The sequence below is a fragment of the Mus caroli genome, chromosome 5 (genome assembly GCF_900094665.2).
Source record: "Mus caroli chromosome 5, CAROLI_EIJ_v1.1, whole genome shotgun sequence".
Lineage (NCBI taxonomy): Eukaryota > Metazoa > Chordata > Mammalia > Rodentia > Muridae > Mus > Mus caroli.
Genome location: NC_034574.1, coordinates 8,749,953 through 8,772,827, shown reverse-complemented (window position 1 = coordinate 8,772,827; position 22,875 = coordinate 8,749,953). Strand labels below are relative to the sequence as shown.

The 22,875-nt window shown below is 36.0% G+C and overlaps 1 protein-coding gene across 2 annotated transcripts in view; it reads right to left on the bottom strand.

Moving 5' to 3' along the window:
- The window catches only part of Sema3a (semaphorin 3A), a 203,393-nt gene extending 183,387 nt beyond the window's left edge, over positions 1-20,006 (bottom strand). Inside the window, exons 1-2 of one of the 2 annotated variants that reach the window (XM_021162359.2) lie at positions 19,884-20,006; positions 18,976-19,169 (exon numbers count right to left, since the gene is read on the bottom strand). In XM_021162359.2, coding sequence (XP_021018018.1) covers positions 18,976-19,087 — 112 coding nt within the window. In that variant the 5' untranslated portion in view covers positions 19,088-19,169; positions 19,884-20,006. Of the gene's footprint in view, positions 1-18,975; positions 19,716-19,883 lie in introns of those variants that run through there. The other variant, XM_021162357.1, reaches the window with a different exon arrangement.
- Positions 20,007-22,875: the final 2,869 nt, after the last annotated feature.

Below are 22,875 nucleotides of genomic sequence, written 5' to 3'. Positions count from 1 at the left end.
AATGATTTAAAATTTTTAAAACAAGATAAACATCTAAAAGAAGGCTAGAACTATTTGTCTTTGGAAAAATTCATGTATATAGAATTCTTTGTTTCCATAAATATAAATAAGTAATGACATGTAACTTACTATGTATGCTTTAAAAATGTTATAACATTCTGTAAAATAATTTTATAAGAATCCATATAATTTTCTAAGTCATAATAATGAGTAAATTTCTAGAATAGATTTGGTCTTCTTAGATATTTTAATATAGTTTACTATAATTCATATTCTGTTTTAAATTTTATTTTTGAGTCTATATTTTGTTTTCATATATATCTGTGTACCACATGCATCTAATGCCTGTGGAGACCTGAAGAAGGTGTAAGATTCCCTGGGACATGCAGACAATTGTTAGCTGTTATGTGGCATCTTGGAATCAAGCCTGTATCTTCTGGAAGAGCAACCAGTGCTATTAACTAGTGAGCCATCTCTCCAGTTCCATAGTCTCTATTCTACAGGTGTTTTCATTTTTATAATGATATTGAGGTACCAATCTAAATGTTACTTTAAGGAAATAAAACAATCTTTACATAACTTCTTTAAAGTATAATATTTTCTGAAATATTTAGTTTTTTAAGACTTTAAAGACAAGAGTCTCAAACTTGCTAAAGGCCATTTTTCTACCCTAATGACTCTATATAACTACAGCACCATAGACTTTAAACAGTTATTTGAGTGTCTGAAATACTTCTTCAAACAGAACATTGATTTAAAGAATGGATAGTAGAGTCCAATACAAAAGAAAGTTCTAGCTTTTCTCCATTCTTTTTTCCCATTGTGGACCCTTGTTTCTGCATGGAAACAAGTGTCAATAGACACAGATGTGCTGTGTCTATTACATGGTATTCACAGGAAAATGTAAGCAGTATTTCTGACCATAAAGTGATCACAAAGTGGTAATTGTTGATATTTTCAAACCATCATCATCATTTAGAGCAGAGCAAACAACATGGGAGCTATGTTTTTAGCTCCGAAGCTTAAAGGCAACTATTTTCGGGTTTTACTTCAAACCACAGTGTTCATCAGCAGGAGGGAATATCCACCACACCATGTAAAGGAGACAGAGAACAATTGTCCAACTAATCCCACATTATACTGTCCTAGTGAGTGATCAACCTGAGTCAGCTTTCTTTTGTGTTTGTGGAATGCACATCCATAGACCATGCAGAGGCAAGGGTAGTAATCAGCAGCCTTTGGGACTTGGAAATCTGATTCTAGGATTCAAAACAGAAATTTCCTTTTGGACATGTCAAAGTTTCTTCATGTCCGTGTGTGTGTGTGTGTGTGTGTGTGTGTGTGTGTGTGTGTGTGTGTGTGTTAAAGGTTGTGTGTGATAAGTCAAGCAGAGGAATGAGGTTGCATTTCTCAATAGTAGCTAACAATGTTTTGGTTGGAAGCTTATAGCAACCTTCCCCTAGTTGTAAACTGTCATACCCATTAATCTGATTAAAGAAACCTGTTGAATGCTGGATTGGGCGGACATGTACTATTAAAAGCCTGCTGGTGGACTCTAAATGTAAGGAGGTAGGCAGAGAAAGCAGTCTCTGTGTGAACTTTGCATGCCCAGTGATGGAATGCTCTGAAGTTTTATGGCAGCTTTTATTTATGGTCATAGTGATTCACCAACACTAACAAGCCTCCCGGCTCCCTAGTACCACTATCACTTTATCCCTGTATTTAGCACAGGAAATGGTAAACACACAAAAGCTGAAACAGGTGACTTTGTATTAGAACTCACAGTGTTGTTCTCTAAAGTATTCTTTCAGCTTAGTTTTCCCTTTTACAAACTACAATGTGTATCTTGTTTTCTGGATTGCATAAATGATGTAGGGCACAGTTCTTATATTTCAGTTGATACAAATCTTGGTACAAAATGCACATTAAGAAGTTATCCTGTGGTATGTGGTAAATTGCCGATACAATTTAAATAAAGGCTAAATTAGTGTGAATAGCAAAAAAATTAAATAAGATGAACAGCCAAAGTCAAAAAAAAAAAAAGAATACCCATTATTGGAGTAAAGAACAGAGGAGTATAAATATGTTTTTCACTGGCATTTCTCCCATGACAGTTCTCTCTTCCTGCATTTAATGGGAAACATACCATGAATTTAATGTATACCTATCAAAAAAGAGTCATGTATTATCATCTAAGATACATAAGCATGCTTATTAATTAAAGATGGCACGAAAACTGTTGGTTGCCAGAAAGTCTATTAGAATTCTAGAATGGTTGTTTAAAATGGCTTCCAACGTCACAGACATGATAGTCAATAGTTAATGTGTAAGTAAAGAGCAGACAATTCACAATTTAAGAGTCCTGTGCAAGAAGTTAGAGTTATCTACAACACTGAAGGGGGTCCTGGCCAACAAGTCATCTGTCACATATGCACTGCACTTCTAAGCCACTATAGCCATATTATTTTGTGAGCTGAGAACAATGGTTTTGGTGTGATTTTGGGGAGCCTAATCTGGAATCATTTATGCTAGTAGCATGTGCTAAGTTTGGTGTGTGTACCTTCAGTTTTAGTAGTAAAAGGAAGAGTTCAGAAATGGGGAAAATGTTGCCAGTCTAAACTTTCTTTCATTGTTTCATAGTAATTCCTAGTTTGGGCCTTAAAATATGGCTATGTCAGTGGAGCCACCAAGTTTCTTGGCGATGACTCTAGGATCGTCTTCTATTATTAAAAACACCCAAACGAAAGGTCTCTTCACACATTAAAAGAGTGTGAGTCACTGATGCCCATTAAGGAACCGCTAATACTTGTGTATGAGTCATGTGTGGGAAAGTGAAAGAACGCACAGGTACTCAGGTGACTGTCTTTAGAACTGTGGTATCCGGAGACAGTGAGGATACCAGGTTCATGGGTATTCCTGATATATCAGAGGACAATGTCATAAATCCATGTTGCCATAGGATCCCTGAGCTTGGTGGTCTTCAATCAGCCAAGCACTGTTTTCCTAAAAAAATTGTATGAAGTGATTATCTTAGTCCCTTGGCTTTAGTATCTCATATTTTATTGCATGAGATAAAGTGATCTCCTTTTCTGGAATGAAAGAAACAAGATATTCTTTCATATAATCTCAACTGTAAATCAAACTTAATGAAATTATGGCATATGCTAAAATTTATTAAAATTTAACAAAGCCCAGTTTGTTCTAAGAACAATACACTATATTTTTCTTTCAAAGGTGTATTCATTGATTATAAGTATCTAACAATCAAGTATAGTTTTTATATTTACCACGTTGCTTACACCACACTGAATACTTTATGTATCTTCCCTACACCTTTCTTTCCATCCTCAGCTCTTAACTCACAAGGTAAGTGAATAATACCTTGCTCATCTTTTCGTTATCCTTATAAAGTCATTTGCACGTCTATCATTTGACCCGATTGCGTATATTTCAAAGCACCCTTATACTTTTCTACTTGTGTTTAATATTTAACTGATCAACCATAGCCTATTAATATCCACATACTGCAAATGATGTTCCAAACTGAGTTTAACTGTCTGGAGTTACTAGCATTCTCTTCCTAGTTAACTACGGTGCTCTACTGATTTGAACAAGATGATGGTTCCAAACTTATGCTTTGTAATTAAATGTGATGATTAAATGTAAGCCTTATGACAATATTTTGGCATGTTTAGTTACTTTCAGTGAAAAGTAAATGTTAAAAAAGTGAACAGTGATTGAGTATATCTTTTGTGACATGCATGGGCTCAGATGAGAAAAATTACTTGCCCAAGGTTAGTTGTCCAGTCTGTGTTTCAACCAATCTGACCTGGAGTTGTTCAATATGTCTGAGTAAAAGACATACTAAACGTGTCATGAGAGGCCTTTGTCACTTTCATACCTTCTTACTTATGCTACCTTTTTTCTTCTAGAATGTTTTATTTTCATTCTACCTTTCCCCTTCTACAGATAACAAAAGGTCCTGTGTTGTCCTCACAAATACTCAGCTCACACAAACACATTGCTGATATTTCTTCCAGCTGCAACATCTAAGTATTCTGAATTCTCATAGTACCTGCTTGGGACACATTGCTCTCCACATCTAACCAATACACTGTGTTTTGCCATGCTGCCTATCTTTCTCATGAAAAGTAAGCTAAGTTAGGCAAGGCAGATGACTTGCATATATGCGCTAGTTTATAACTGCACAGCACTACAAACAATCCTAGCACTCTTTAGGGAAATGAGCAAAGATTCTAAGGAGTTACAACTAGATTTTCTAAACTGGACGCATCACCTTGTAGTCTGCTGTTCCTCTCTATGTAATGTACAATTCATTTTCTGCTTGTCAGGTACTGTGTAGCTATTAATTGCCTCATGACTACACACAGTATGGTTCTATTGGAAAGCCCTTCTGCATTCAACCCTGCAAAATGGATAGCCTTGCATTCAGGTTAATTTTCATTCCCTGTTAAACCCTTTTTCTTTATGCTCAATTGCACACCGTAGCATAATTAAGAACTCATTGTCACCTCTGAACTTAATCACATGTTCTTTGTATTTGAGTGGCAGGCCAATTTGCTTTATTATTGTGTGGCATGTTTTCTTCAGTACCATGTTGCAAGGTTCTTGAGATCAGGCATTAATTCCATGTGTTTTTCAAGGCCCACTATTTATTACCATGAGTAATGTACAGTCATACTTAGTAAATATTCATTCCTTTGAAATAGATTTAGACATAGATTTAAATCTAAAAAAAAAAAACAAAAACTTCCTGGATACAAAAAAGATATTAGTAAGAAGCAAGAGAGAAAAAAAGAAACAGCAACAACTGGAAATACACACATACAGAGACACACACAGAGACACACACATACACACACACACACACAGAGACATACACAGAGACACACACAGAGACACACACAGACACACACACACACACACAGCAGCTGATGTTATTGTCTCTTCTGTAACATTTACATGCCATATATTTAGCCATTACTTTTCTGTCTGACAACAGTTTTCATGATCATATTCTTACCTTACTTTCTCCCCCATCACTGTAGAAAATAAGCTCCAAAATCTCAACTGAAATTTGTCTAAGGCACTGGAGAATTAATTCTAACTTTTTAAATTTATATAATTATATATGTGTGTATACATCACATATATCAACATATATATTACATATATACATATCATGTCTCTTCTTGTGAATACTGGCAAATATTACTTTACTTCATTTGCTAATAAGAACATCTGGAGCATAGTGGACATAAATTTATATTTACAAAGAATGACTCTATAATGGATCTTTACATAAAGATGGAAAGAAAGCTGGAGACAAAGCTTAGTGGGCAAGGTATTATCTGGCAGAATTGAAACTGAATAAAACAACAAGCCTAGCCGGGTGGTGGTGGTGCACGCCTTTAATCCCAGCACTTGGGAGGCAATGGCAGGCAGATTTCTGAGTTCGAGGCCAGCCTGGTCTACAAAGTGAGTTCTAGGACAGCCAGGGCTACACAGAGAAACCCTGTCTCAACAAAACAAAACAAAACAAAAAACAAACAAACAAAAAACCAAGCCTAAACAACCAAAAAAGGAAGAAAAATAAAACAGATGGTAAGTTAGTATGTAAATATTTGCCACTACTTTATTTTACCATTTTCTCCTCCTACTATAAAACCTTTTTGGTGTGTGTGTCTGTGTGTGTTGTGTGTGTGTGTGTCTGTGTGTATTATGTGTATACACGTGTGTGTGTGTGTGTGTGTGTGTGGTGTGTCTATGTGGTGTGTGTGTGTGTGTGTGTGTGTGTGTGTGTGTGTGTGTAACTCCTTGGCATGTTTGTGTTATTATACTTATGGGTTACATTGCTTTGTGCATGTGCTACTATAGTATCTAGCATTGTGTACAGTGTCTGATAAGAAGCGCTTTCAAAGAGACAGAACACCATCCTATTGAGATTAAGCATTGCATGGTTATGATCTTACGGAAAGGGGATGATGATTCTTTCATTGTATCGCTTTCTTTTTCAAAGGATTTGTTGCAGGGCATGTATACATGATTGTGAAAAGGTTAAATCTATTTATATAGATACGCATATGCACCTGGAGTCCATAGTGCCCAGAGAACAGTTTACACAATGGGAAAGGAAGAAAGTAGATCATCACATTTTTATAAAACGTAATTATAGTTAGTATGAAGCACAAGCTTTAGTGAAAATGGTTTCTCAGAGGTAGAGTGACAACTCTGTCCATTAACAGCTATTAAACAACAAAATAGTCCTTGACTAGTATGTTTTAAAACAGTTTACATTTATAGGACTTTACTAAGAAAACAATACTAGTTTTATGAATTTTTCACTGATTATTTTTACATCTAAGTTACGGTTAAAAGGAAAGTTGGTCTTTGTGATGTGGTTAAAATTTATAGCCACAGACAGTCCAACTTCTTACTCTAAGGCTGAACCTCACCTTCACATATCATTTACATACACTGATTACTTCCACATGTCTGGCAGAAAGTAAAATAGTTTATGAGCATTGTAATATAGCTAAAGCCACAATGAAATAAAATTCATCTTTGTCTAGAATACCTCGGAAATTTATTCATGCTAGTGCATAAAGTGTTTTCCAAAGGAGTTCTGTCCTGCTAAAAAATCCTTTAAAAGCCAATGGTGGTTAGTGTCGCCTCCCTTTCTAAGGATATCTAGACTTCTCAGTCTGCATTCCCAGTGTCTTCTACTAGACAAAAGCCCCTTTAAGTTACTCTCAATATGTTCTTCATCCTATTTACCAGCTTCAGACTATAAGTTTATTTTCTCGAGTGGCTGAATATCCTCTTTCCTGCAAATGGGTTATTTGCAGTCACAGGTGGTTCCCAGAATTGGTCACAAAGACTCAGCCTCTGGATCTCCAATGCTTCATTCAGACTCAGAGACAGACAAAAACATATCATGTTTATTCCTATGAGGATTCAATGTTCCTTAAGATAGCATGAGGTTGTGCCTTTATGGAACAAGTCATAACAAAATCATATTGAAAGCAATCATTACACTGTTCAAGAGGATACACAAGTAAAACTAGTCATTTCCTGGTGCTTTTATGGAATATTAAATGACTGGTTATTTAATGTTGAAAATGTGAATTAAACATGTAATCTATAGCCAACATTTGTGGGCAACTGTTTCCATAAGAAGTAGGAGCTTCCTTGTTCAACTTGGCCATGACTACTCACAGCTGAAAGGACTGTTGTGAAAGTCCCCTTCTATCCCATTTATTAGTTCTACACAACATGATACCACCCAGATTGTACCTAAGTGTGTCCATGGAGGTATACACTAAAGACAGTTGCCTTATCAAAGGTAGACAGAAGATATAAAGGTAAGAGCCAAAATAAATAGAGACTGAGGTCTGTCCTAATGAAACAGATTACTCCAGCATTACTAAACTCCTTTTTTGCAATCACCTTAAAGTAACTAAATTGATTATCCCACAATTAATGTTATCTATGTGGCTGTGAACAGAGAAACCAAAATACAGTAGCCATTTTTCTTCAAATTGGCATCAAAACAGCAGAGCCAAAAGATGATTTAATGTGTTGATGCCTCAACCTCTCTTTCTCATTCTAATCTTTATTCAGGCATGGGCAACCATGAAACCTCCTGTAGTGCCCCTGTGTCACTGTAACAGATTACTAAGTGTTTGGGGCTTTAATTAATAGGGATTTTTTTAATTAGGTATTTATTTCATTTACATTTCCAATGCTATCCCAAAATCCCCCCCCCGCTCCCCCCCACTGCCCCCCCATCCACTCCCACTTCTTGGCCCTGGCATTCCCCTGTACTGAGGCAGATAAAGTTTGCATGACCAATGGGCCTCTTTTTCCACTGATGGCCGACTAGGCCATCTTCTACTACATATGTAGCTAGAGACAAGAGCTCTGGGGGTACTAATTAGTTCATATTGTTGTTCCACCTATAGGGTTGCAGATCCCTTTAGCTCCTTGGTTACTTTCTCTAGCTCCTCCATTGGGGGCCCTGTGATCCATCCAATAGCTGACTTGAGCATCCACGTCTGTGTTTGCTAGGCCCCGGCATAGTCTCACAAGAGACAGCTATATCAATAGGGATTTTAATACAATAAAGGTGTTATGAGATTTTGAATATCAGAAAGAACTGTAGGCAGGAATGACAAAAAGGATGCATTGCAATTAAGGGTTCTCATTGTTCTAATAGGTCAAATGATGACAAGGACTTTTCTTAACTAGGAAGAAAAGAAATGGCTTAGAGGACTTTGGGACTAGGCATATATGGGGGTCACCAGGTATAAATGGACAAGTTAGTAAAAAATTAGCATTTAGGTTACTGCTTTAGAGCACTTCCTTTTCTTTTCTTTTCTTTTTTCTTTTCTTTCTTTCTTTCTTTTTTTTTTTTTTTGTTCTTCTGAAGATTAGTTTTGTCAAAAAACAGCAAATTTTAATGTATTACCAAAAGGAACCAGGAACAGAAATAATTGTTATGATTCTTTTATTTTCTAGGTCAGGAAATTTTTTCTATTCACCTCATGCAAAATTAAAAGAATTTTGCTTTGCAGAGGATAACTAACCCTCGCAGAATGAGATTCATTTGCATACTCAGGCAGATGCAGGTTGCAGATTTGTGTTTCATAGAGAACACAGGGTTATTTTGACTTTTGTGTCTTGGGATCTATAATTCACACTTAAATTATTGTATGGAGGGAAACTGAGTTCTAGTTACATCTTACACATTAGGGTTGAAGGTCCTGAGAAGAAAACTGTTTTGTGTATCACAATGGAGCCAGGACAATAAGGCCTATGTGCTAAAGCACCGAGGTGCTGGGGAGACTCCACGGAAAGTTCTTGGAATTTGGATCCTGGCAACTTCCTGGAGCATCTATGTCTAAGAATGAACAACAAAGGAAGTTTGACAGTAGTATTAGTAAACAGAAAGTGGTCTGGGAAAATCAATAATAATAAATAGAAGATAACAGCCCAACCTTAACTGTGAGGGGCTGAAGACATGAAGCAAACGATACACAATCTCACAAGATTACTGCTTCTTCCTGTAGTCACATGATTGACTTTCCATGTTTCAAAGCTCCAAATTAAATATAGAATGAAAAAGAAAACAGCATTCTGTGACTTCCTCCGCTTAAAAATTGGACACAATGTGTATGTGTGTTTGTATTATGCGAATAAAAACCCATTAAAAATGAAATTATTGAGCTTAGAAGTACTTTTTGGTTTGTATTGAAAGGAATATTAACCAGAATCCTGGCCTATCATAATATTAAAATGTTTCAAGTTTCTACAACCCTGTTTGTTTTGAAACTCTTATTTTATGTAAGGAGGTGAGCCAGAGAAACATCTCAAATGATAACCAAGCACTATGTGGGCTAGCATATACACTAAGGATGCTTTCATGTTTAAAGATAGTAGTGTATAGCATGGAGACCGACAACTGAAGTGATACAAATCTGGTGATAGCATAAGTGGCCTCCTCTTAAAAGCAAGTTGGCAAAATAGTAGTGTAAAGCAAGAGAAATTAGAATTACTTAGAAGAGAAGATGAAACCAGCATTTGAGATCAGTGTAGTTTGTAGTCTCATGGAACTATAGCAGCAGAAGCTCTTACAGTAGATACCTAAGTTCAAGTCCCCAGGACTTACTTTGGTTAAAAGGAAACCTCACTTGAATGTATTCCAAGAAAACATATATAAACCCAGTGTGGAATGTCATTATAATATATGCTACTTGACTGTATTGATCTCATTTTCAAGCCAATCTTAATATCTACATATTAAATCCATAGAATTCCTACCCTGCTATGTTTCAGCTTACAGTTGTCTACTGTATAACATTTATAAGTTATAAATCACATAGTAATGACAGTTTACAATAAAAAGGACTCTAAAACATAAGGAAGGCTTTGGATGGTGGCAATCACTCCATTCTTCATTTTTGCCTTCCTAGTCACTCAAGACTGATTTCCTTATACTGGTTTCAGAAGTTTGATAGATACTTCAGTAAATGTAATACAATCTTCTTTAGAAGCCATTTTAAATTATTGTTTTATCCAAAAATAATTCATTCATGAAGAAACATAATACCCAGGCTTTGTGGCCCTGTATATGCATCTGTCATATAGAGAGGAAGAAATCTCAAAACTCTGTAGGCCCCAGGGAGTGGAGAGGTCTGGTGAGGTGAGGGTGGAGGAAGGGGGACATGGGGGGACGTGGGGACATCCTCGAGGAGATGGGGGGTGAGGTGGGAAGGAGGTATGGGATGTGGTACAGTCAGAGGGTAGACTGGGAGGATGAGAAAATCTGGAGTGTAAAAAAATTAAGTAAAATTTTGAAAAAAAAAAACTCAACAACACATTTTTTTGTGATAAAGAAGCCAATAGAGATGATGAAAATTTATTTCTTTTAAGCCGACTCATATATGATGGTAAAAACACAGAAATGTTTGCTTCCTGAAGACTTCAAGTTTAAAGATAAAACCTTTAAAATTCATGATGTAAATTGTGAATAACCAATGTTATTCCAGTAATTTGGATTTAACCTCAAGCAGCAACAAGTTTATCTTTACCAAGTACTTAATGCTTAATCAATATGACTTGTACATAAATGTACTTTGGAACTTCGGTTACTATCCCTTCCTGAAATTTCAACTTGGTTGTCAGGTTTTAAAGAATCTTCCATCAAACATTATAAATGAAGTTAGTTTACAATTACTAAATTGTGGAACTGTTAAACAGTCTAAAGAACTCCTGTCTTCTCAATTATTTGAGATCCAAAAGTTAAACAAAAAACTTAAGGTGTGCTCTGTGGATTCATACTTTAGAAAAGGTTCTTGTGGCTCCTTCCTTTCTCCTTCACTGCCCAGAAAGAGTGAGTGCTCAAGAGCAAGGGTTGACTGATGAAGGGGAGGGCTGGTATTTTGTAGCAACAGAGGTAGTGAGAAAGCATTACCTAGATAGGCACAGAAGAGAAAGCAAGGGAGGCTCTGAGATGGTGCATTTAACAAACTGTCAGAGAGCAAAGCCAGGTTGCTTCTCTCCATGTGGATAATTTTTTAAAAATCTCATGAACTTGTCTTGATTACACTCCTAACCTTAGAGAATTGATTTGTGGACAAACCCTGAACTCCACTGGCTAAAGACAGAACACTTTACTTTAGTCACTCTTTGGTGTGAGATTTCTCCCCTTTCCTTCTTTCTCTCTTCCCTTTTTCCCTTCTTCCATTTCGTTTTCTTTCCTGCATGTACCTCAACAGAATAAGGAAAATCAGAGTATTTGTGCAAAAAGGATGAAAGAATCCTTCAGTCACTAGAGTCTTCATGCATAGTCTTGTTATATATCTCCTATCTCAGAACTGTAGATGACAAAATGACTAGACACTTTCTGGTATGGTCCTGGAAGAAGTTTGACTTGCAAGGAGCTAACACTTATGGAGATCTTCTGTTCTCACAGGCTTCCTAAACCAAATGTTCCCATTTTCCTAGTTTCATTTTTGTTAATATGATAAAATACAATGAAAGAAAAAAGCAAAGCAACTAGGGAACAAATGGATTTCTAACAATTCCATCTTGTAGTCCATTATTGTGGGGGAAATAAGAGAAGCATTAAAGTTAGTCATATAACAGCCATAGTCAAGAATCAAAAGAAAGTAATGCATATATGCTCACTTGCTTTCTTCCTAGCCTGCTCAACTAAATACCTTCTATATTATGTAGTTAAGGATCCTGTGCCTAAGGAACGGTGCTACCAACAGTAAACTGTGCCTTCCTACATCAATTAATTAAGAGACTCCTCCATAGACATGCCCATAGGCAATCCCCTTTTAAGAATCTTTTTTAGATGATAGTAGGCTGTGTCTACTCAACAATTAAAATTAACTATCACCACCATACTGTTCAATTCACTGACTACCAGTTTACATTTTTAGTTATATACTAAAGGAATTATGTTTTATCAAAGTACATACCTCAGATAAGACAACAAAGGCTGGCAAAAAAACGTACAAAATCAACCAACAAAGAGTGACTGTTGTAACCAGAAAACATAAAAACACCAACTAACAATATCTAGCCTTGCAAACATCACATTGTAGCTAGCAGAAAAAAGATGATTCATGTAAGCACTTTCTTTTTTTTTTTTTTTTTTTTTTTTAAGACAGGGTTTCTCTGTGTAGCCCTGGCTGTCCTGGCACTCACTTTGTAGACCAGGCTGGCCTCGAACTCAGAAATCCGCCTGCCTCTGCCTCTCGAGTGCTGGGATTAAAGGCGTGCGCCACCACGCCCGGCTCATGTAAGCACTTTCAAAGAACTAAATACTCATTTAACATATTCAATAGACTTTCCTTAGTTTTCTTATGAACAGTCAAGTGGGTCATGTTGAAATTCATCTATAGACAAATTTGTGATTGCAGCTATACATTATCACTATAGAGTTTAGTTAACACTGTTTCCCATGCCATATTTAAGGAAAGGAAACCTAAAGATATAGTTTTAGTGACTCACTCAACGGGTGACAAAGTGTGTTTTACATTGATTGTAGAAAATAGAAAGAGCCAATCATTCTTCATATTTATCAACAGAATTTTATTTTTGCTTATCTTTCTTCCCTAGTTCAAGTATAAATTGTATATTTTCTTATCCTGGGTTTGACAGAGTCCAGCTTTGTTACTGTTTGGGCCTAGTGTGTGAATTTCCTATTTATACAGATGTTTATGTCTTGGCAATAGAAAGATAGTAGCTGGAGACATTCAGAGTTATTTGTGTTAGACAAAATTTACCGATTCTTCCATATGCTTGATTATAATTACAGTTAAGAACACAATAAAATGTATAGGAGTAGTTATTTTAAACTACAATGGGGCTTTCTAAATATTATTTTATATTCTTAGCTAGGTCTTCTCTAATTATATAAATGATGAGTCAAAATGAATCATATGCAGGATTATTCTTCCTTCTAAGAATATTTTATAATTCATGTAAATATGTGCATATGTAGGTTGTAGAACACACACACACCTGTTTTACCCTAATATAATTGTCTGTAATCACTATTTCACTCTTTAGGTTATTTAACTATGGATAATTTCATATTTTGTGGATGCCTTTTTAATATAATTCTCATTTAAATTAAAATGTATACACCTTTTCATACTTAGAGCCACTTATTTGTATGTGGGGAAAAGTGCTAATATGTTCATGCTGACGAGCACTTCAAAACCCTTAGTTAAATTCTTTCCTCACCAATGTTCCCTCAGTTCATGTTACACATCATGACTCTTGTGTGGATTTTCCCAGACTTGTCCTTTACAATGTTACTCTGTGTGTCTTTATCCTAGCAGCCTGCCTATTTTCAAACTAATGAAAGAGCTGTCACAAATTGCTACTGCCACCTATTAGTGGGAGCATAGAACTGCAAATCATGGTGATTCCTTTAAATAGTGCCCTGGAGCCTGGAAGGGGTAAAGGGCATCTAGATTCACACTCACTGTTGTTTACAACTTCTAGTTGATCTTTTCAAAACAAGCCTTAACCCAAGCAATAAACTCAGCACAGTGTTGACATAGTTTTCGAGGTTTACATATAAGTTGGTGGGTATGGATCACATGATTATAGAAATTTTCATAAAGTTTGGTAATAGAAATTTTGTTACTACATAAATTGTCAAGAGGTAGTATGAGGACTTAGTAAACTAATGTCGTTAAATGATGAGCAATTCAGAATTTATTTTCACAGTGGTAACTTTAGATTTAGAAAAATCCAAGTAGAAATTCTGCTTAGGAAAATCTTGATTTTTGACTTAAAACTTTTAAAACTATGACTCATGGATGTTTAAACGAAAAAAAAAATCTAGATAAGAAATAAAACCACAATTTTTCTCACAGACACCAATTTAAATTATAAGATTTTTAAGTGTACATCCAGAAATATGACACCAGGTTTAGTCTATAAAAAATTACATGCTCATAGTAATGATATCTATACCCAACAGTTTAAATTTTGTTTTTGGCAATAGGGATACATATAATCATTTCTATTATTTCTACTTAAATTTATCCCTTAATGAGCCTTGAATTGCAAACTTAAGTGTCTTTTAAATATAATTGAACCTAAGCCATACTGCGTATAATAAGTATATTCTGTTAATCAAATATCAGATATCAAATAGTTGACACCACAGACCTGTGCTTGTTTAGTTCATTAACTCGCTAGAATACATTCTCCTATTGCTTATAGCTTCTCCTTGGTCAGAGATCTCAAACCTGGTCCATTCAGACTTCAGGAGTAATTATTATAAGTTGTCACGTTATAGAGTTCTACAAAATAGTTTCCCAGTCTCAGTGGTTGTCTGTTTCTTAAAGTCTGTATTATATTTACTGCCACTTCAAAGGCCAACCTGCTTGACAAATTTAACAGAAGGGCCACAAATTGAGGACTTTCAGGAGCCCTTACTTGATGTCACCAGAGTTGAATGACAGATACATTTGTGTGTTATTATATGGTCAAATTTCAGGATTTTTGTAAAAATATGTCTTGAATAGATTTGTCAAAAATGTAGTTTTCACCATCTTAATTTCAAAACTTTTGAGTCAATATATGATTTGAAAGGAAATACAATTTGATAAGGAAATGTATTTTTAAAAAGACTCATTAAGTCAAAGACCCAGTAACATGCAGTGACAACTTGAGAAAGTTGTGAAAAGAATTATAATTTATAACTTCATAATTCTGTGTATGTGTGTGCCTCTGTATATTGTAAATACACATTTCTAGATATATTTTACTTTAATGTAATGTAAAACTTATGCCATGTTATTGTGTGAGTATTTAAGAGTTCCTTAAAATATCTTAATAGTATCTAGAAAGTCAAATCATATATATATATATATATATATGTATGTATGTATATATATAGTAATATTATGTATATAAAACATAGAGTATAATAAGTGGTTCTTAACTTTCCTAATGCTGTGACACTTTAATATATTTCCTTTTGTTGTGATGAGCCTCAACCTTAAAATTGTTTTATTGCTACTTCATAACTGTATTTTTGCTAATGTCATGAATCATAATATAAATATCTATAATGCAGAATGTATGATGAATCATAATGTAAATATCTGTAATGCAGAATATGGGACAGCCAAAGGGGTTGTGACCCACAGGTTGAAGATGTATGTATGTGTGTATATATATATATATATATTATATATATATAATACAATATGTGATTTAAAATAGTTTTATCACTAACATTTGAAATTTTTACATTATTAATTACATAAATTTCTTCATTCAAAAATAAATATTAATATCAAATATGAAGGTTTATTTCTTTATTTTTAATAATGGCATGTTTATGAAAGTAGCCACACAGATTTATTAATACTTCCTTGTTAAATGTTTTTTAATTGCATCACAGAAAGAAAGAAAGTTGTATAAACCAGCCATCATATTAATTTATTTTAAGGTAATCATAATATGTCAAGCTAAAGATATAGCAACTTTTGAAATATTTATTTAAAATTCTAATTAGTGAAAATTGGTAATGTTATCTCATTTCACAATAATTTAAAAACTTGATTCTTAGAAAGAGAAAAAAGTAATGGCATAATGAAAAACCCTTTGAAATGTCTTCCCTTAACTCAAGTGCTGTTTACTAAGTTCCCCTTATGAAGAAAAGGTTAAAATCATTGATTTAACCTTTGGATTCACCAGACACCATCCTACTGAGACTTGCATGTGTCTTTGATTTCTTCTCAATCTGAGGCACATCGTGTACTGGAAAACAACATTACATTGAGTGATGGAACATTTGTTACTTGTTTAAACCCCCAAATCGTTTTTTTCCCTTTTCTTCTTGTGAATCATACAGGTTTGTCTGAAGATTTCATTGTACCATAGATCTCAGATGAAAGATCACATGATTTCTTAGTATTTCATAAGAGCGGAAAAATTGAGTAATTTTGTAGATGAAATAAACAGTTATGTACACACTTAAAAGAGAGGGATTTGAACACTTAGCCCGTTACAATTCACACACTCAGAGAGGGCAGACACATCTCTCAGTGAATGTTTCTTGAGGATAATTTCTATGTGACGCCGAGATTTACAGAGTTCTCACGTTTTCTTCCCCCACAAGGATTCTAAATCAGACTGGTTCAGAGGAGAAGCCAGCATACCCCATTTTTCTAATATTATCACTTCTCCAGATGGTTCTGAAAACATCTATTCAGCTCCCTTTTCCTAGAAAGTAGAGGTACCTTATTAGCTATGTAAGCACATCCAGTCCAGAAGCCTAGCCTGGGTGCCTTCACTTCTCTTTCTCATTTAACATATCAAATCTCTTTCATCTACTCCAGGCAGAATGACAAGGAAAAAGCCAGCACAGTGATTGCCTGAAAATTCATCTTGGCAACCTGAGCAATGACAGAGTTAATGGTGGATCTTTGAAGACAAGTGACCATGGGAAATTAAGGTTGGCAGGGATTTAACTCTTCATGAGTCATGCTGCAATATTTTTAAGAGTGATGCAGTAGATATTTTAACTGTGTTTGACATCTAATTAAGTCAGAAAAAGAAAGAATTAGATTTTAAAAAAAGGAAAATCTCTCTCACAGTTAGAAGCAAAATCTTGACGATTGATTATCAGGCATGTGCTTTGGCAAAACAAGAGTGTGTGAAGAGGCACAAAGGTAAGGACACACAGATAAAACGACAGAGGGAATCTGCTGGGACTCCTCCTCTGGTTCCTTGCTGTTGTTCACTTTGCAATTTATTTTACCAAACTGCCAAGCTCTTGGTCTAGCAATAGAGTCCTTATAGAGCTCTGAGGAAGATATAAATTTAAAGGAAAGCACAAAAAATCCTGCTATAGGGAAAATCTGTAAGACTTACAGAGACAGTTTTGCATACATGTCTCTTGATAATGTATACAGCTCTCATCAGCAGACAAGTTTAAACATATGTCCATAAAAAAGAGCAGTTTCAATTCAACACTCTCTACATGATTTGAATGACTAGACATGACAGGTGCCTCCCATCTGATTGACAATAATTATTGGCTAGAAAATAAAAATTTTCACAAAATAGAGAATTATAGTGAATTTTAATCTTATTTTATAACTTATTCAACAATTAGAAAACTCTTTCTAAGACTATTAGATTCTTAAAAATATATTTTATTATTTCAAATTTGCTAATACCAAATTGTAGCATGCAGCCATTTGACATCTTAGAGACCCAAACCCAAGAATCACAATTTTAAAAATCAAAGTTGAATGTGAAACTTAGAAGAAGTATAAGCTTGAATAAGATAAACTGGCAATCTATAGATAGTTTTATGGTATATTCTCAATGACACAAATCAAAGACCAATGAAAATGTACATTAGTTAATATGATTTGTAGCTAATTACAACATAGTTATATAGAAATACAGTAGAGAGTTAATGAAATAGTTAATGTATACTATGTGATTTTTCAATACTCATGTAATAATCTGATTATTTTGCATTAAATATATATGCAATTAGATGTTCAATGAAATATTAAACTAAAAATAATTTTCGAAGTCAACATTCTATCCTAAGTTGACTCCAAACACACACATTAATAGGTGTTTAATTTTCTCTTGCAAAGTGAGAAAATCATTCCTGTTTCTTAATTGATATCCTCATTCGCACTAAAGAATTCAAGAAAAGTTGTCCTCTATCATGTGAAAATTAGAAATACATTTTCTCTGTAACAGTCATGTATAAAAAGGAATGTATAAAAAGGAAGTGTGTCTAGAACTAGCCAGTACTCTTCATGGAATACTCTACATGTAAGCAGTATATATAGCAGAGGTGGAAGCTATCAGTGCCCCACCCCCATTCAAGAAATCTGAGAATCATAGGAAATCAGCATCTAAACTATAAGAGTTATAATGATTTAATCTTAAACTCTATTTAATAAGACCTGAGTTAGAGAAATACCCTCTGTCACTAAAAGTTTTGTATACACACACACACAAACACACACACTGCACACACTGCAGGAATTGTTTTACCATTACTTTACACATCAGTCTTTGAAATTTATCCAAACATTTTCTTTAAAATTGTCATCTGAAAACTTGCTCTCTCTCTCTCTCTCACACACACACACACACACACACATGCACAGAGGAATCTGTAACAGAAAGTATCATATGACCTCACAGGGTTCTCTTTTATAAATTTACAATTAAAAAGAAGTTCATGTAACTAGCTGTGTCACTAGAGAACATCAGCCTTTGAATTCTCACTTAACTACATATGGAATTAAAAAACATTTTATTTCAAAGGCTAGTTTTACACCAATTAGAGAAACACAGTCTTTTCGCCATCATAACACAGTGTGGAAAAACTAGCCTGTTCTTCCCCAGTTTATATTCTCTTGGCAAACCATGATCTACTGCTTATGTTAAGCATCTGAGTGTCAGATTTGAACAAACTGAATATTCATGATGACGATTAACCATTTAGTGCCTACAACTAAGGAGATACTGTTCGTTGTAATGGTTCTGATAGGTGAGGCATGGATTTCTATAAAGAAGGCATTCTTTTGCGTTAGTAGTCATTTAAAAATATTTTAATAGAAGTAAAGTAAGAAGAATGAACACACACAAGGATAATCAGAAGGTACTCAGATCAGCATGCACGGAGCAAGCACACAGCTAGCTCACTGTGATTAAATGTTCTTTGTTTGCATTTAAGTTGTCACATATCAAACAGAAGACATGCTTTTTTGTTGTTTAAGGGAAAGTGTTTAAATTTCCACGGAAATTTCCACCAAATGACACAGGTTTCTCAGGTTAAACTAAAGCTTTGATGGTTAGCGTTGGGAGTTCAAGGAAAGAAAGAAGGAGGCATTACAAAGATAGCCAGATAAAATAAAAGGGAAGCTTTACCTTTGTACGATAATTTCAGTCTTGGCACATTGTTCTTTCCGTTTGCATAGTTTGCTCTGGCTGTAAGTAATACACCCCAGAAAAGACAGGCAATCCCAGTGAACCAGCCCATGCTGCAGACGCTGGAGGTCCCTGAGCTGCTGCAGCCTTCCTTCCTGTATTGTGCGGCCAGAGAAGTTCAAACAATCTGGAAACTGGAGGTAACAGGTGATTTAGGTCAGTTTCATTCATAAATGCAGACAATCAAGACCTCATGGCAACACTAACGTCTCTTCTGTAACAGTCACGGAATCACAGAAACTTCAAACCCTCAAAAAGAAAAAGAAAAAAAGAAAAAGAAAAAAAGAAAAAGAAAGAAAAAAAAATCGAGCCAGGCACCGGATAATGAGGCACAACTGTTGTGTGGAAAGAAGAAAAAAAAAAAATTAACAAGGGCTGCGGCAGTGGCGCTTAAGAAGCAGTTCCTTTTATCTCCGCTCCGCTGATAGCCGGTGGCTGACTCTAATCCTGCTCCCTCTCCCTGCTTCATTCGGCTCCGAGGAAGCAGAATGAAAGGGAAACAGAGAAAGAGAGAGAGGAGAGAGAGGGGGTGCGAGCAGCCGTGAGCAGCGCGGACTTTTCCTGTGCACAAGCAGGGAGAGATGACACAGGATCCCGCGGACAGGTTTTCCCAACACTCACTAGACGCGCTGACAATGGGAGAGGAGCGAGCTCAACCCACTCCCCTTCCCTCTTGTCACACAACACATGCAAAAAACATCTCGCAGAGATTAGAGCCGGGAGCAGAACCCTCCAGCGTGCCTGGGAGAGGCATGGGGCTATAAATTTACCTCCCGAGGCAAGCGTTGTTTTATAGCCATTTTGGGGGAGCAATTGCGATTTTTTTTAAATTGAATTTGGCTACCTACAGAATTTACAGTCCATGCTCATTATACTGCCTTGCTGAACTTGTGCAGTGTGTGTGTGTGTGTGTGTGTGTGTGCGTGCGTGCGTGCGTGTGTGTGTGTGTGTGTGTGTGTGTGTGTGTGTGTATTCTCGCATCAGTGTAACTTTAACCACGGAAGGTTTTAAAGCCCCCTTAGAGATTATTCCCGCCTCCACGCAACCCCCCTTGGGTTCAGCCACCCCCTTCTCCCGGCTCTACAACAAGTGTAGTGAAGAAATTCCTTGGAAAGCCCATATAAACGATCAGTTCAAGACAAATATAGGTCCACTGAGAATTATAAATTACAACAGGGGATTCGCGAAAGGATACTCCAAATTTAAAAGTGCCGGTGCTGGTTTTGCAGCTTCTGGAAGGCAGTGGCTGACTGCAACGCAGCACCTCTTATTAATTAGATCCACTTCCCTCGTGCTGGCTTCAAGGGCAGAGGAAGATGACAAAGTTCACAAAAGTCCCTGCTGAGTGTCAAGGACCAGAATTAAAAGAAAAGGGTGTTCTTATGTTTTCCTGAACTGGTGAGAGGTGACTCAGTTCTCTGTGGGGCACAATCATGTATTCAGAGGCGAGTTGGACCTCATTAATTCTCTGCCATATAGGCATGCTGTCTGTGGGGTCTAATTTTTTTCTTTTATGTTTCTTTCAAGATCCCTGACATCTAGTGGTATTATGGGATTTGGGTAAGAGTTGTATAAAAGCTATAAGAGAACACCCTCTACATTTCCTGTAATCTTGTCTGTATTCTGTTTTCTACCACTGCCTCTAAACACTTTAAATCCGGAAGAGAATTCCTGTTTGATGATCTGAACTTTTCTTGGCAGAAAAGACAGGACTCCTCTCACAATCCAAAACACAAACACTTTTTGAAAGTACTCATAAAAGTCGTCTAAGCATTGCCATGATAACTTTCCTACTGTCTATATATCAGCAGCACTCTTCCCCTGACCTCTGTGTGAATGGAGATGGAGGAGGGGGAGTTCAGGGTGGAGGGGGAGGGGAAGACAGAACCTACTACACTAGATTGATTTGTCAAGCAGATCTTATTATATTTGTCAGTTCCTGAAAGCCTATTGATCAGTTAGTATTGTTAAGAATATAAACTCCAAAATCATGTTGATTTTACTGATTCCACCCTTGTTATCCTGAGCACTTCTCAGGCTTTAGGCAAAGGATTAAGACTACAAACGACAAGAGGCTTGTTTGCCTGCCTTTATAGACTCTCATCCGGCAAAGGAATTCAGGGCCCCGTTTGGGATTATCTAGAGAATTCCAATAGTGAATTATCACAACTAAACACCACCATTATTACTTTAAAGCTTATTGCCTTTCTATTTAATTTATTTTTAATTGTATTAAGATATCTCTAACATGTTTCCTGTGTGAAGCAGGGGAGTAAGTTTTTTTTTTTTTTAACAGAACAGGATAAAATAATGTGTATCTATTTTCCCTGTTAAAAGTCTAATCTTAGAAATTTTCATATGCTCCGCAAAATATAATAGTAAATTTCAATGGGAAAAGCTCAGATTGATCCTATAGGAAGGACACTTCATCTTAAATTTTGAACAATAAAACAGGAGAACAATACTGAATTGTATAGAATGAATAATTTATACTAAAGTTAATATCTAGAATTCTATACACAAATAAATTCATATTTACAACATTCTTATTCTTATAACTTTGATGCAATTAATTTTGGACAACATAAAGGTCTTTGGGTCTTAGACACCTGCTGTTACCTCACTCCTGACTTTAGCAAAATTAATTAAAATTGTTTCCTAACTTTACAATTTTACACACAGAGACCCAGAGAGGGAGAGAGGGAGGGAAGAAGGGAAGGAAGGAGGGAGGGAGAGGAAGAGGGAGAGGGAGAGGGAGAGAGAGAGAGAGAGAGAGAGAGAGAGAGAGAGAGAGAGAGAGATGCATTAAGTTTTAGTCCCTTTTCTTAGCTGAAGTAGAAGCAAGTCAGGAGAGTACCTGCCCAGGAGTTTGTAAAAACAGAGGACTTAGCTGCAGGGGTGAAAAGCAATGTGGATTTTGATCCACTCCTCCAGCTGTTACCATTCACTCAAAGAACCTGTGGCCTAAGGCACGGCCTGGCCTGATGCAACCTGCTGGATGTGCCGCCAGAAAACCCTGAGGTTTCTGTATTTACTACTGCAGCTGAGAGTCAGAAGTAGCATACTGGTCTTTTAATACTGTCTCTTAAAGTATAGGAAAATACTGTTTCACACGAAAGCATTCTAGTTTCAATTGCACGCCACTCCACAGCCTGCGGTGTACCACAAGGAAGTCTATTAGCATCTGAGTTCCTGATACTTCTAACATGTCAAGTGTTCAAATCTCAGTGCTGCCACTGGCGAGTGATCACAGGCTTCCTAGGATGATGTCCTGGTGCTTATTTTGACAAAGAACTCAGTAGCCTTTAGCCTCAACCCCATTTCATACTGAGATAGCTTATGAAGAATTTACTGGACGTTGTGTTTGATTTTCTAGAGAAACAGTACTTCCAACTTTACAACAAGTTAGGTAACTCAACTCTTACTTATTAATTTTTTTCCAATAAAGACTGAGGTAGTTTCATAAGTTACTTGTTAAAATATTTGTTTTGTGGGGAGATGTTTGTTTCTTAGGTAAAATTAATGTGCTTATTTTGAAGGGCCCACTTATATTTTGTAATTAGAAAATAATTTGAAATAGCAAAATCCTGTTATTTACAACCAATTTTAAGTTGGTTAAGTCGGCAAATTGCCTGCTGTGACTTGAGACACAGCTGGGGACTTGCATTCTAATCCTTAGCACATCATGGTGGCTTGTATCTGTAACTGTTGCAGAGGTGGATCCCTGGAGCTCACTGGCCAGGCAGTCTGGTCATTCAGTGAGGTCTAGACTCAGAAGGGATCCTCATCTCAAAAACTAGGGTGTGTGTGGGATAAACAGCATACTGTCAACTTTGGCCT